Here is a 14,799-nt window from a genome sequence, read left to right as displayed (position 1 = left end):
GCCCAACCTGCTCAACCTTTCTTCATAAGACAACCCCTTCATCGCCGGAATCAACCTCGTGAACCTTCTCTGAACTGCCTCCCATGCGAGTATATCCCTCCTTAAGTAAGGAGACCAAAACTGTACGCAGTACTCCAGGTGTGGTCTCACCAACACCCTGTACAGTTGTAACAAGACTTCCCTACTTTTATACTCCATTCCCTTTGCAATAAAGGCCAACATTCCATTTGCCTTCCTAATTACTTGCTGTACCTGCATGCTAACTTTTTGTGATTCATGTACAAGGACCCCTGGATCCCTCTGTAGCTCAGCATTTTGTAATCTCTCATTTAAATAATAATTTGCTTTTTTATTTTTCCTACCAAAGTGGATAACCTCTCATTTTACCACATTAAACTCCATCTGCCAGATTTTTGCCCACTCACTTAGCCTGTCTCTATCCCTTTGGAGATTCTTTGTGTCCTCCACACAATTTGCTTTCCCACCTATCTTTGTATCATCAGCAAATTTGGCTACAGTACACTCGGTCCCTTCATCCAAGTCATTAATATAGATTGTAAATAGTTGAGGCACCAGCTAGTTACAGTTTGCCAACCTGAAAATGATCCATTTATCCCGACTCTCTGTTAGCCACATTAGCAACATTTTATCAGGTGTGACATCAAGGAGCCTGAGTAAAATTGAAGTCAGTGGGAATCAGGGGGAAAGCTGTCCACTGGCTGGAGTCATAGAAACATAGAAACATAGAAGATAGGAGCAGGAGTAGGCCATTCGGCCCTTCGAGCCTGCTCCGCCATTCAATGAGATCATGGCTGATCATCCAAACTCAGTACCCGGTCCCTGCCTTCTCCCCATATCCTTTGATCCCTTTAGCCTTAAGAAATATATCCAACTCTTTCCTGAATATATTTAATGAACTGGCCTCCACCGCCCTCTGTGGCAGAGAATTCCACAGGTTCACCACTCTCTGGGTGAAGAAATTCCTCCTCATTTCAGTCCTAAATGGCTTACCCCTTATCCTTAGACTGTGACCCCTGGTTCTGGACTCCCCGGCCATCAGAAACATCCTTCCTGCATCTAGTCTGTCCAGGCCTGCCAGAATTTTATAGGTTTCGATGAGATCCCCTCTCAATCTTCTAAACTCCAGTGAGTATAAGCCCAATCGACACAATCTCTCCTCATATGTCATTCCTGCCATCCCAGGTATCAGCCTGGTGAATCTTCGCTGCACTCCTTCCATGGCAAGAACGTCCTTCCTCAGGTAAGGCGACCAAAACTGCACACAATACTCAAGGTGCGGTCTCGCCAAGGCCCTGTACAACTGTAGCAAGACATCCTTGTTCCTGTACTCGAACCCTCTTGCTACGAAGGCCAACATACCATTTGCTGCCTTAACCGCCTGCTGCACCTGCATGCTTACCTTCAGCGACTGGTGCACAAGAACACCCAGGTCTCTTTGCACTTCCCCTTCTCCCAATCTATTGCCATTCAAATAATAATCTGCCTTCCTGTTTTTGCCACCAAAGTGGATAACCTCACATTTATCCACATTATAGTGCATTTGCCATGTTTCTGCCCAATCACCCAACCTGTCCAAATCATACTGGAGTTTCACGACATCCTCCTCACAGCTTACCCTCCCACCCAGCTTTGTGTCGTCTGCAAATTTGGAGATATTACATCCAATTCCCTCGTCCAGATCATTAATATATATTGTGAACAGCTGGGGTCCTAGGACCGATCCTTGCGGTACCCCACTAGTCACTGCCTGCCACTCAGAAAACGACCCGTTTATTCCAACTCTTTGCTTTCTGTCCGCCAACCAGTTCTCTATCCAAGTCAATACCTTGCCCCCAATCCCATGTGCCTTAATTTTGCACGCTAATCTCTTATGTGGGACCTTATCGAAAGCCTTCTGAAAGTCCAAATACACCACATTCACTGGTTCTCCCTTATCTATTTTACCAGTTACACCCTCAAAAAGTTCCAGTAGATTAGTCAAGCATGATTTACCTTTTGTAAATCCATGTTGACTTTGTCCGATCCTGTCACTGCTTTCCAAGTGCTCTGCTATTACATCTTTTATAATAGACTCTAGCATTTTCCCCCACTATCGATGTCAGGCTTACCGGTCTATAATTCCCCGCTTTTTCTCTACCACCTTTTTTGAATAGTGGGGTAACATTATACCTAGCACAAAGGAAGATGGTTATGGTGGTTGAAGGTCAATCATCACAGCCCCAGGACATCGCTGCAGGAGTTCCTCAGAGCACTGTCCTAGGCCCAACCATCTTCAGCTGCTTCATCAATGACCTTCCCTCCAACATAAGGTCAGAAATGGGGATGTTCGCTGATGACTGCACAGTGTTCAGTGCCATTCACAACTCCTCAGATAATGAAGCAGTCCATGCCTGCATGCAACAAGACCTGGACAACGTTCAGGCTTGGGCTGATAAGTGGCAGGTAACATTCGCGCCACAGAAGTGCCAGGCAATGACTATCTCCAACAAGCAAGAGTCTAACCACCTCCCCATGACATTCAACGGCATTACCATCGCCGAATCCCCCACCATCAACATCCTGGTGGTCACCATTAACCAGAAACTTAATTGGAGCAGCCACATAAATACTGTGGCAACAAGAGCAGGTCAGAGGCTAGGTAGGTCAGAGGCTAGGTATTCTGCAGCAAGTTTCTCACCTCCTGACTCCCCAAAACCGCTCCACCATCTACAAGGCACAAGTAAGGAGTGTGATGGAATACTCTCCACTTGCCTGGATGAGTGCAGCTCCAACAACATTCAAGAAGCTCGACACCATCCAGGACAAAGCAGCCCACTTGATTGGCACCCTATCCACCACCTTAAACATTCACTTCCTCCACCACCGGCGCACCGTGGCTGCAGTGTGTACCATCGACAAGATGCACTGCAGCAACTCGCCAAGGCTTCTTCGGCAGCAACTCCCAAACTTGCAACCTATTCCACCTAGAAGGACAAGGGCAGCAGGAGCATGGGAACACCACCACCTCCAAGTTCCCTTCCAGGTGACACACCATCCTGACTTAGAAGCATATCGCCGATCCTTCATCGTCGCTGGATCAAAATCCTGGAACTTCCTACCTAACAGCACTGTGGGAGTACCATCACCACACGGACTGCAGCGGCTCAAGAAGGCAGCTCACCACCACCTTCTCAAGGGCAACTAGGGATGGGCAATAAATGCTGGCCTTGCCAGTGATGTCCTGATCCCATAAACAAATAAAAAAAACATTTGCTTTGTCCAATCAATATGAAGATTAAAATCTCCCGTGATTATAGTTGTACCTTTTTTACAAACCTGTATTATTTCTTGATTTATACTCTGTCCTACAGTGTGGCTACTGTTTGGGGGCCTGTAGACCACTCCCACCAGTGACTTCTTACCTTTATTATTTCTTATCTTCACCCAAACTGATTCCACGTCTTGATCTTCTCGGCCAATATCATTTCTCATTACTGCACTGATCTCATCCCATTTAGCAGAGCTACACCACCTCCTTTTCCTTTCTGCCTATCCTTACGAAATGGCAAATACCCCTGAATATTCAGTTCCCAGCCTTGGTCACCTTGCAACCACGTCTCTGTAATGGCTATTAGATCATACCCATTTATTTCTATTTGTGCTGTCAACTCACCTATCTTGTTATGAATGCTGTGTGCATTCAGATATAGAGCTTTTAGCGTTGTCTTTTTACCATTTTTCCCTACTCTGACCCCTCTTTCTGATGCACTCTTATGTGTATACGCTCTGACCCTTCCTGTCACACTCTGGTTATCATTACCCCTATCGCTACCCTGCACTTTTGCCTTCTCATTTTTCTTTGACTTTTTAAATTTCTGCTCAGCGTATCCCTCCCCCCCTCCATTATTTAGTTTAAAGCCCTATCTACAGCCCTAATTAATCGATTCGCCAGGACACTGGTCGCAGCCTGGTTCAAATGAAGCCCGTCCCGACGGAACAGCTCCCTCTTACCCCAGTACTGGTGCCAGTGCTCCAGGAATCGAAACCCATTTCTCCCACACCAATCTTTGAGCCACTCGTTCATCTCTCTGATCTTATTTACCCTATGCCAATTTGCACGTGGCTCAGGTAGTAATCCAGAGATAACCAAAGGTTTGATCAAAGAGGGAGGTTTTAAGGAGCATCTTAAAGAAAGGAGAGGTAGAGAGGCGGAGAGGCTTAGGGAGGGAATTCCAGAGCTTAGGACCCAGGCAGCTGAAGACACGGCCACCAATGGTGGAGTGATTAAAATCGGGGATGCACAAGAGGCCAGAATTGGAGGAGTGCAGAGATCTCGGAGGGTTGTGGGGCTGGAGGAGATTACAGAGATGGGAGCAGCAAGGCGGTGGAGGGATTTGAAAACAAGGATGCGAATTTTAAAATCGAGGTGTTGCTTAACCCGGAGCCAGTGTTGGTCAGCGTTATTACTTACATTGCCTCCTTGTTGTCCATGTAGGTTCCTCCTATTTCCTTTGTGTCTCTTACCCAGTGCTTGACAGGGTAGATGCAGGGAAGATGTTTCCCCTGGCTGGGAAGTCTAGAACCAGGGGTCACAGTCTCAGAATAAGGGGTCAGCCATTAGAACTGAGATGAGGAGAAATTTCTTCACTCAGAGGGTGGTGAAGCTTTGGAATTCTCTACCCCAGAGGGCTGTGGAGGCTCAGTCGTTGAGTATATTCTAGACAGAGATCGATAAATTTTTGAATATTAAGGGAATGAAGGGATATGGGGATAGTGCAGGAAAGTGGAGATGAGGTAGAAGATCAGCCATGACCTTATTGAATGGCGGAGCAGGCTCGAAGGGCCAAATGGCCCACCCCTGCTCCTGTTTCTTATGTTCTTATGTTCAGTGCTAGAAATTGACTTAGTATTGTGCATTTAAAAGAAGGCCACTGCTCCAAGCTTTGTTCCTCAAACAATCTATTCCAGTCCAGCTCCATTAACTGCTTCTTCAGTCCCACATTTCCTGGCATTTAATGTGGAGAAGCGTGACCTCATCTACTTTCATCCAAGAATGACAAATCAGAATATCTTCTGAATAGTGCGAGGCTAGTAGCTCTGGAGGAGCAAAGGGATTTTGGTGTTCATGTACACATATCACCAAAAGTTAGTGCACAGGTACAAGAAAAAATCAAAAAGTCTAATGGAATGTTGGCCTTTATCTCAAGAGGACTGGAATAGAAAAGTGAGGAAGTTATACTTGAGTTGTACAGAGCCTTGCTCAGATCCCATCTGGAGCACTGCCTTCAGTTGTGCAGAGCCTGGGTCAGATCCCATCTGGAGCACTGCCTTCAGTTGTGCAGAGCCTGGGTCAGATCCCATCTGGAGCACTGCCTTCAGTTGTGCAGAGCCTTGCTCAGATCCCATCTGGAGCACTGCCTTCAGTTGTGCAGAGCCTGGGTCAGATCCCATCTGGAGCACTGCCTTCAGTTGTACGGAGCCTGGGTCAGATCCCATCTGGAGCACTGCCTTCAGTTGTGCAGAGCCTGGGTCAGATCCCATCTGGAGCACTGCCTTCAGTTGTGCAGAGCCTGGGTCAGATCCCATCTGGAGCACTGCCTTCAGTTGTACGGAGCCTGGGTCAGATCCCATCTGGAGCACTGCCTTCAGTTTTGGGCACCGAACCTCAGGAAGGATATATTAGGCTTGGAGGGGGTGCAGTGCAGATTTACCAGAATGATACCAGGGCTAAAAGGATTAAATTATGAGAACAGGTTACATAAACTTGGGTTGTATTCCCTTGAGTATAGAAGCTTGAGGGTTGATCTAATTGAAGTGTTTAAAATGGATTTGAAAGGGTAGATACAGAGAAACTATTTTCTCTGGTGGGAGAGTCCAGAACAAGGGGGCAGAATCTTAAAATTAGAGCGAGGCCGTTCCGGAGTGAAATCAAGAAGCACTTTTTCCACATAAAGAGTATTGGAACTCTCTCCCCCAAAAAGCTGTAGATGCTTGGGAAATTGGAGCTTTCAAGAGTGAGATAGATTTTTGTTAGGTAAGGATATCAAGGGATAGCGATCAAAGGTGAATTACAGATCGGCCATGATCGAATTGAATGGTGGAAGAGGCTTGAGGGGCTGAATGGCCCACTCCTGTTCCCCCAAATCCACCTCATTAAAAGTGAGTCTTTTTACTCTCCTGACCTGTGATGAATCTGACACCAGATCCAGTTGTGTTATGGTCACTAATTCCAAGATGTTTCCTCACCTTAATCTGTTCAATCATATCTGGTTTCTTGCACAAGTTGCCTGCTTCCTCATGCACTCCTTAACTGTTTAGATCGAAGAGCACCTCATTGAGGAAGTGAATTCCTCTGCTCTGCTCCCACTTTAGTCACCTCAGTTAATTCGCAGTGGATTCAAATCCTCCTTGACAATCATAACCACACTCAAATGTCTTTCCCTAATCTGTCGGCTAATTCAGCTTCCGACACCTCACTCTGACTCAATGACCTGCAACAGATCCCAGTTTCTTCCTGTTATTATCCCTTATCTTGAACCATCATGACCCTTCCTTGTCCGTATTGAGCCCAGGTTTCATTATTTTCTTTTTAGCTACAACACTGTAATATTGTAATATCATAATGCTTCTCACCGGCACAGAGCAACCGATCATCGAATTAATCTTAATGCTCCATACATCTGTCTACATTATTTTGAAACATTTGCGTCCACCCCTTGATGCATTCACATTCCTGATCTCTCCCCTCTACTCATTTAAATTCCTTACTTTCAACATGCTCGCTGTTGATTTAATTCAATGCTGTTTCCTGGTCTTCGACTATCCTTGCCTCTGCTGTTCTACTTTAAATCGACCCCCACTGTTCTGTTTACCCTCTCTGCCAGTATACTGATACCATTAAGGTTCAGGTGAGGGACTGTGCCATTTGTACAGCCTCCCTCTGTCTCTTACCTCATGCCAAAGCCCCAAAAAATCAAAACCCTTCCCTCCTGCACCATATATAATCCTCTTCTGCCTGTACTCTCCAGCACGTGGCACTGATAGTAATCCAGCGATTGCGACTCGAGAGGTCCTTTTCTTTAATCTAGTGTCTAACTGCTGAAAACCTGACTTCAGGATCTCCACCCTTCCTACATCATGAACCTTGACCACTGCTTGTTCCTCCTCTTGCACTAGAAGTTTGTTCAGCCACTGCATGATGTTCTTCATCCTGGCACGAGGGAGGCAGCAATCCTGCTCAGCAGGGTCTTCTTAATTCTTCAAATGATGTGCAACCTCTGCACACCACAATCCTCACAGGTCTTTGCCTGCAGGCCCTGAATCTGGTGATTAGTATTACGGGGTCAGTTAGTTTCAGTATTCCTTCAGTCAAAATGAAGTGATGGAGTGCTGCAGATCCTGGGACTTTATATGGCGAAGTAGTGGACTGAGTGCGACGCCACCTGTCTGCAACTTCATGCTACTAGGCTTGCCAACTCTGATTGGACATATTCCTGGTTGTGCCATCATATGACCTCCCGCCTCCACCCGCCCCGCGCCCACACACCTGCCATTGGTCGCCCAACATGTCCATCCTCACGGTGCACCACCCTCCCACACCAGTCGGGAAGCGAACAGACTCTTCATCAATGTTCCCTTTAAGCTGCACGGCATTCAATTCAATTTCAATTTTATTTGTCACATAACCAAATACAACAAGCGAAATCCAGTCAGTGAAATGCTTTTTTCTTAACGAGCCGAGTGCACCAAGCAGCAAAGGACACTTAGCTGCCCGGTACGCACGGAGCCCGCAAGGACGGCAGCCATCTTCATCGTTCCAAGGATCCCGCGCAGCCAGTTTGCCGGGTTTTCAAGGCAAAAACCGCGCATGCGCCCCTCTCCAACTTGAAATTAAAAAAACAATCCAGCTCTTATTACCAAGCTTCCAGTCACTTGTCCTCACTCTGCCACCTTGGTTCTGCATCCGTTCTTTTTCATTTTGCTCTCTGTAGAGCTTCTTGGCATGTTTTTCTAGGTTAAAGCCGTTATCTAAATACAAGTTGTTTATCCATTGTGCAGTTACGCAATTATATTTACAGTGTGCTCTAAAACCACGCAGCTGCGGCATTGGGTGAACTTCATTTCAGGATGTATTTGGCTCTTGTATTCTTTTCCTTTAGTTTGTGTGCCCATTTGCTTAACGGAGTATTGATAATTTAAGGGAGATGTTACAAACTTGCACTCTGAATCGGGAGTGTCTGTTAGGAGTTCTGGCGCTGAGATCATTGCCCAGTTATCCACCTGTACGGAAAATCATGTTGGGCACATTGACTTCCGCGCCTGAAATCCCAATACTTGCTCCTGTCGCGTAACATTCTGTACCCAGAGTGTTAGTTTGAAATTTACCCTCACTTCGGAAGAGGGGAAAAAACTCTCTTACAACTTGCAGTGTTGTGTTGTTTCAGCAGAGTGGGAGTTTAATTTTCAAAATGTTACAGGAAAGTAAAAGAGACCATCAGTGTATAAGGAAATGGAAACTGACAGCTGTTGGCATCCTGCAGCTTAATGACTAAAGTATTCTTACTGCTTCACCAGTGTATCTCAGATGTTATCCTTTGCAACGACCCTCTGCTCTCAAGAGTCCACAACTCTTGGTCTGCCTGAGTTCCCTGTGGATAACTTACCAGCTGTCATTAAAATCATGGTATGTACAATTGATAGAGCAATAGAATTAAAATAACAACAGCAAATGCTGGAAAAACTCAGCAGGCCAGGCAACATCCGTGGAGAGAAATTAGAGTCGACGTTTCGGGTTGAAACCCTTTTTCAAAACTGGAAAGGAAATGAAATAGATTGCAAGGCCAGGCTGGGAGAGAACAAAAGAAGTGAAGAGACATTAAGAGGTATTCAAAACGAGACGAGGTGGTGATCGGACAGTGGAGACAAAAGACGGCGCTAGATTAGGTGTGAAATGTTCTGGCAGAATGAGAGACAGCTGCCATGTGGGAGAGAGAGAAAAAGGAAAGGGGGGGGAGGGAAAAACCAAAACAAAGGTGTGGATAAAAGATATAAGTAAAAATGTAATAGGGGCCGAGGTTATGATCTGAAATTGTTGAACTCGATGTTGAGTCCGGGAGGCTGCAAAGTGCCTAATCGGAAGATGAGGTGCTGTTCCTCGAGTTTAGGAACTTTGCCGATTAGGCACTTTGCAGCCTTCCAGACTCAATATCGAGTTCAACAATTTCAGATCATAACTTCGGCCCCTATTACATTTTTACTTATATCTTTTATCCACCCCTTTGTTTTGGGTTTTCCCTCCCCCCCCCCCCCCCCCTTTCCTTTTTTTTTTCTCTCTCCCACATGGCAGCTGTCTCTCTGCCAGCGCATTTCACACCTAATCTGAGCCATCTTTTGTCTCCACTAGTCCTATCACCATCTCGTCTGGTTTTGAATACCTCTTAATGTCTCTTCACTTTTGTTGTCTCCCAGCCCTGCCTTTCGATCTATTTCATTTCCTTTCCAGTTTTGAAAAAGGGTTAGACCAGAAACGTCGACTCTTATTTCTCTCCACGGATGTTGCCTGGCCTGCTGAGTTTTTCCAGCATTTTCTGTTGTTATTTCGGATTTCCAGCATCTGCAGTATTTTGCTATCGAGCAATAGAATTAGTTTAATTCTGAAGACAGTTTAATTAACGTGCTGCTCTTCTGACCAGGATGTGTTTCCCGCGATGTCTGCCCAGCAACTTCTCCATAGACTTTATCCATATGATTTAATGCTCGGGAAAGAAGGTAGAACTGGAGTGGAGGACGTACTGAAAGTAAGTAAGGAACCATTGTGAAAGTGAAGCCCCCGTTATCATGATCGGTTTACTGAGCAATTGGTCTCTGATTGCCCATTTAGACCAGCTCTCCACAGGGAGTAGCTGAGCAGTGGCCTTAAAGGGACAGGCCAGGTTAGCAGCTAAACATCTCAGCTGTGCTCCAGACTGCAGACAATGCCATGGGAGTTGAGCTCCGATTAAAAAATACTTTGTACTGCTATCTAAATGTAATCGGCCGCCGCGTTCAAATGTTTAAATTAAAAATAAACATTTCTGTTGTTAAGATGAACATTCTTATTCACAGAAGTGGTCCAATGCTCCAACGTGCTATGCCACACTGTGGTACGATATGGGTACGTACGTACCCATGGTTCCCTGGGTAGTGAGCTCTCGATCAGATCATGGGAGGGAGTGCAACTGAGAGGATAAATTGCTTATCCCTCAGTGGCCAGCTCAAGAGTGGCATTGGCAGAGATATGGGCACAACTTGTCTCGCAAATTTCAGGGGAGTGGAGAAAAATTAGAAAAACAGAGCAAAGTATTGCAAGGAAACAGAAATACACAAAGTAGCTGCAAGAAACGTATATGCCTCGATAGCTGCAAGTATTTACAGAGTGACTGCCATTGGAATCAACTCAGTGCTGTCTTTCAGATGGGGTGTAAAACCTCTCGGGTGGACGTAAAAGATCCCGTGACACTTGTAGAAGAGCAGGGGAGTTCCCCCCGATGTCCTGGGTCCAATGTTTATCCCTCAACCAATATCACTAAAACAGATCATCTGATTATGATCTCATTGTTTGTGGGACCTTGCTGTGCGCAAATTGGCTGCGAATTTCCCCAAACTACGCGTCAGACTATTTAATCGGCTGTGAAGCACTTTGGCCGAGGTCATGAAAAGTGCTATAAAAATGCAAGCTCTTTCTGTCTTTCGTTTCTCCAGGTGTATTTGTGGATACCAACAATGTTCTCTCATCTGTCTTGACATAGCCAGAAAACTGAAATTCACAGTGTGGTGTGACAGTGCTATAAATGTGAAAATATATAACACAATCTGGAGTGCGCGACAAAGCAGTAGCATGTTAAGCAGTTGAGATGATATCAGCAGTTCAGCAATGACATGTCAAATCTGCGATAAGTTATTGTGTTGGAACACATTCCTGAGTGTGAAGGCCTGTCGTTTGTGGAAACAGCAATTGTTTTCTTTTTGACTGGATTCAGTTGATTTTTGTTACAGGACAGTAATGAAAAGCAAGCAATTATACCTGGATTTATTTTTCTGGCTGAAACACAATGTAGCTTCTGTGCATTGTAAAGTCATTGTAAAGATGCTCCTTAGCAGCCTAAGCAAAGTATGAGAGGATAATGCCTTTAATACAACAACAACTTGCATTTCTATAGTGCCTTTAATGCAGTAAAACGTTCCAATGAGCCACATGAGATATTAGGACAACTTGGTCAAAGAGATAGGTTTTAAGGAGCGTCTTAAAGGAGGAGAGAGCGAGGCGGAGAGATTTAGGGAGGGAATTCCAGAGCTTAGAGCCTAGGCAGCTGACAGCACGGCCGCCAATGTGGAACGATGAAAATCGGGAACTCGCAAGAGGCCAGAATGAATACAATGTTCGGGTAAATTCAGCACTTCTAGCGGTGCAGTGCTTGAAGGAAGCACGGATTGGAGATGGGGTTGCAGCACAGTTATGGTGAGTCTCCATCTCCTGCTCCCTTCTGGTTTGGCTCCTTCATAGGAGCGTGGGATTGCTGAATTTAGCTTTATTTTATGTGTAGACACTGAAAATTATGAGTGTTAACTCCTAAATAAGTGCCTGCCAACTAATTTACTTTCATCTGTTTAATATTTGAGTAACCCTAGAAGAAGCAAGAAAGAGCTGCATTTATAAAACACATTTAACGTTGTTAGGACATTGCAATGTGCTGCACAGCCAATTAATTAGTTTTGAAGTGTAGCCACTGTTGCAGCATAGACAAACAGGCAGCTAATTTGTGCACAGCAAGGTCCCAGAAACATTAGTGAGATGACTGACCAGATAATCCGTTCTGGTGGTGTTGGTTGAGGGATGAATGTTGTTGGGTTTTTGTCATATTGTCATGTAACCCTTTGCCCTTATGTGGAGGTATTATAGGATATTATTATACATCCTTTAGCTCTAGTACATGTTTGAGGACTATGAAACATTGAAACGTCTGATTAACTTATTAAATTCAAGTCAATGAGATAAAACACAACAACTTACATATAGTGCATATGAGATATAAGTACTGATTAAAGCTCACATAGTAAGGACTCCTCAGGAGGTTGCAAGCATGTCGTCTTGACTGCTTACGCTAACCTCAGCAAGACTCGGTCATTTCCATCGAACAGGCATATAGGGTCTTGGTTTAGTGTCTCATCTGAAAGACAGCACCTCTGTCGATCCCGCACTCCCTTAGTATTGCACTGAAGTGTCAGCCTGGATTACAGATGAAAGACCTGTAGTGGAGCTACAGTGTTCTGAATCAGAAGCAAGAGCAGTTCCAACTGATCAAGCTGGCGCCTTGTCAGCAGATCGATCCCTCCATGGACCCCTGTATTTGTCCAATTTAGAAGAGTAAATGAACAGGAATGCTGTAGGATCAGGAGATTCCACTCGTCACATTACTGTCACTGGGATTGTTCTGTGTAGAGATTGATTTTTTTTTAAGTGAATACATATTTAAAAATAACCTGGTGATTGATCCCCAAACAGATCACTCGTGCTCCCAGTAATGTTATGGTATATGTGCACTGTATACCACAACCATCTCCTTCATTCTAACATTGATAAATTAACCAGATAAACTGTGTTATCGTTCCCCTTTGAAGTGACGTTTTCAGTACTTTGTCTTGCTCTACATTTAGTACATTGACTGCACATTATTTGGAGTTTATAGCACTCCACCAGGAGTGTGTGTGAGTGATTTATCATCTATCCCTATGTCTCTCTATCTTACAACTGCAAAGATTCATGTCTGTGCTGTTGGTATTGTGGCAGTGTGGCCTTCTCCCAGACCTTTGCCAGTGGTCCCTTTGGCTGATCACCAGGGGGTGTGAGGTGCCTCTCAGCCAGTGGAACTCCCATCTGATTTTCTTTCCTTCCCTGTGGGAAGATGCCGCAGTTTCACCTGGTGCCTCTCTGCTCAGCCTAACCCAGAACGCCACCGAGTGACTGGAGTCCCAAAAAGACCTTTCATTTACATAGCACATGGCATAGAAACATAGAAGATAGGAGCAGGAGTGGGCCATTCGGTCCCTCGAGCCTGCTCCGCCATTCAATGCGATCATGGCTGATCATCCAAATTCAGTACCCTGTCCCTGCCTTCTCCCCATATCCCTTGATCTCTTTAGCCTTAAGAAATATATCTAACTCCTTCTTGAATATATTTAATGAATTGGCCTCAACTGCCTTCTGTAGTGGAGAATTCCACAGGTTCACCATGCTCTGGGTGAAGAAATTCCTCCTCATCTCTGTCCTAAATGGCTTACCCCTTATCTTTAGACTGTGACCCCTGGTTCTGGACTCCCCCGCCATCGGGAACATCCTTCCTGCATCTAGTCTGTCTAGTCCTGTTAAAATTTTATAAGTTTCAATGAGATTCCCTCTCATTCTTCTAAACTCCAGCGAGTATAAGCCCAATCGACCCAATCTCTCCTCATATGTCATTCCTGCCATCCCAGGTATCAGTCTGGTGAATCTTCGCTGCACTCCCTCCATGGCCAGAACATCCTTCCTCAGATAAGGCGACCAAAACTGCACACAATACTCAAGGTGTGGTCTCACCAAGGCCCTGTACAACTGCAGCAAGACATCCTTGTTCCTGTACTCAAACCCTCTCGCTACGAAGGCCAACATACTATTTGCCTTCTTAACCGCCTGCTGCACCTGCATGCTTACCTTCAGCGATTGGTGCACAAGGACACCCAGGTCTCGTTGCACTTCCCCTTCTCCCAATCTATTAGTGTGTTAACTTCCAGCTGAGTTTTTTGAGAACCTTGCAGGATTAGTGCCCTGTTAATATTTCATATCGGGAGTTTTCTTGGGACATATTTATTGATCGTTGTGGCAGAGGTGCCCTGCAAAAGAGGATGCTGTTTAAATTGTGAATTTGTTGTTATTGCGATGCACCACTTCCTTTGTAATCGCTGAGCTGAAAATCTGTTTGTTTTAGACATTTGAGTTGCTGGGCTCTGCAAGTTCTTCTATCCCAAAGGGAATTACTGGCATAAAAGAGACAAATGGACAGACTTTACAGGCGGTGGCCACTATTCAAATTGGTGACAAAGAAGTGGCCTTTCAGGTAATGAATTCTCTTTCAGTGATGGTGGAACAGACTGAATACATATGGCGTTGATTATTTAATTTCCAAAAGGTACTTTTTAACCCTTTTACTGGCTCCTGGCGTTTGTAGAAGAACTTATTACAACTGGCAGTCTTCAATTCTTTGATATTTTTTGAAGTTGGATTCTGTTTAGTGTTCAGGTATTTTTATTATTACTGTAGCAATTGGATTTTAGCTTTACTGAACAGCACTGCTTTTATACCTACTTTTTTACAAAGAATATACTACAGGGAGGTCATATTAGAATAACAGAGGACAATCTATCCAAGACCAACTAAATATAAGTTTGATTCCTTGTTAGAGGTGTTCTGTTTGAATGTTTGTGCAGGTTTGTACTCGTCTAAAGGTCAGGCTTGTTAGTAGTCAGAGCTAGTGCATGACTGCAGCTTTTTATCTGAGTAAGTTGGGAGTTACTGTTAATTGACCTCTCTCGGTTGTTGCTGTGCAAAGAGCAGCCTAGTTTGACTGCACCGCATCTGTGAAATTGGCCTGTTAGTTGATGAATGCAGTAAATGTAATATTGCAGTGCCATCCTTTAAGTCCTCCATGGTTGGAAGACTGCGTGGGTTAATTCCCTATCCTGCAGTCCCAGTAGGAGGTTGTGCTTACAGGGAGCATGGGTTGGAGA

At 44.9% G+C, this 14,799-nt stretch overlaps 1 protein-coding gene across 1 annotated transcript in view; it reads left to right on the top strand.

Moving 5' to 3' along the window:
- Nucleotides 1-14,799, top strand: part of vwa8 (von Willebrand factor A domain containing 8) — a 458,807-nt gene that overhangs the window by 128,713 nt on the left and 315,295 nt on the right. The window contains exons 8-10 of the mRNA XM_086006090.1: nucleotides 8,575-8,683; nucleotides 9,693-9,797; nucleotides 14,001-14,129. Coding sequence (XP_085862216.1) covers nucleotides 8,575-8,683; nucleotides 9,693-9,797; nucleotides 14,001-14,129 — 343 coding nt within the window. The remainder of the gene's footprint in view (nucleotides 1-8,574; nucleotides 8,684-9,692; nucleotides 9,798-14,000; nucleotides 14,130-14,799) is intronic.

Source organism: Somniosus microcephalus, chromosome 14 (genome assembly GCF_052327205.1).
Source record: "Somniosus microcephalus isolate GS21.2 chromosome 14, FLI_Smic_1.0, whole genome shotgun sequence".
NCBI lineage: Eukaryota > Metazoa > Chordata > Chondrichthyes > Squaliformes > Somniosidae > Somniosus > Somniosus microcephalus.
Note: the sequence above shows the minus strand (reverse complement) of the source record. Positions and strands in the feature narration are given on the sequence as shown.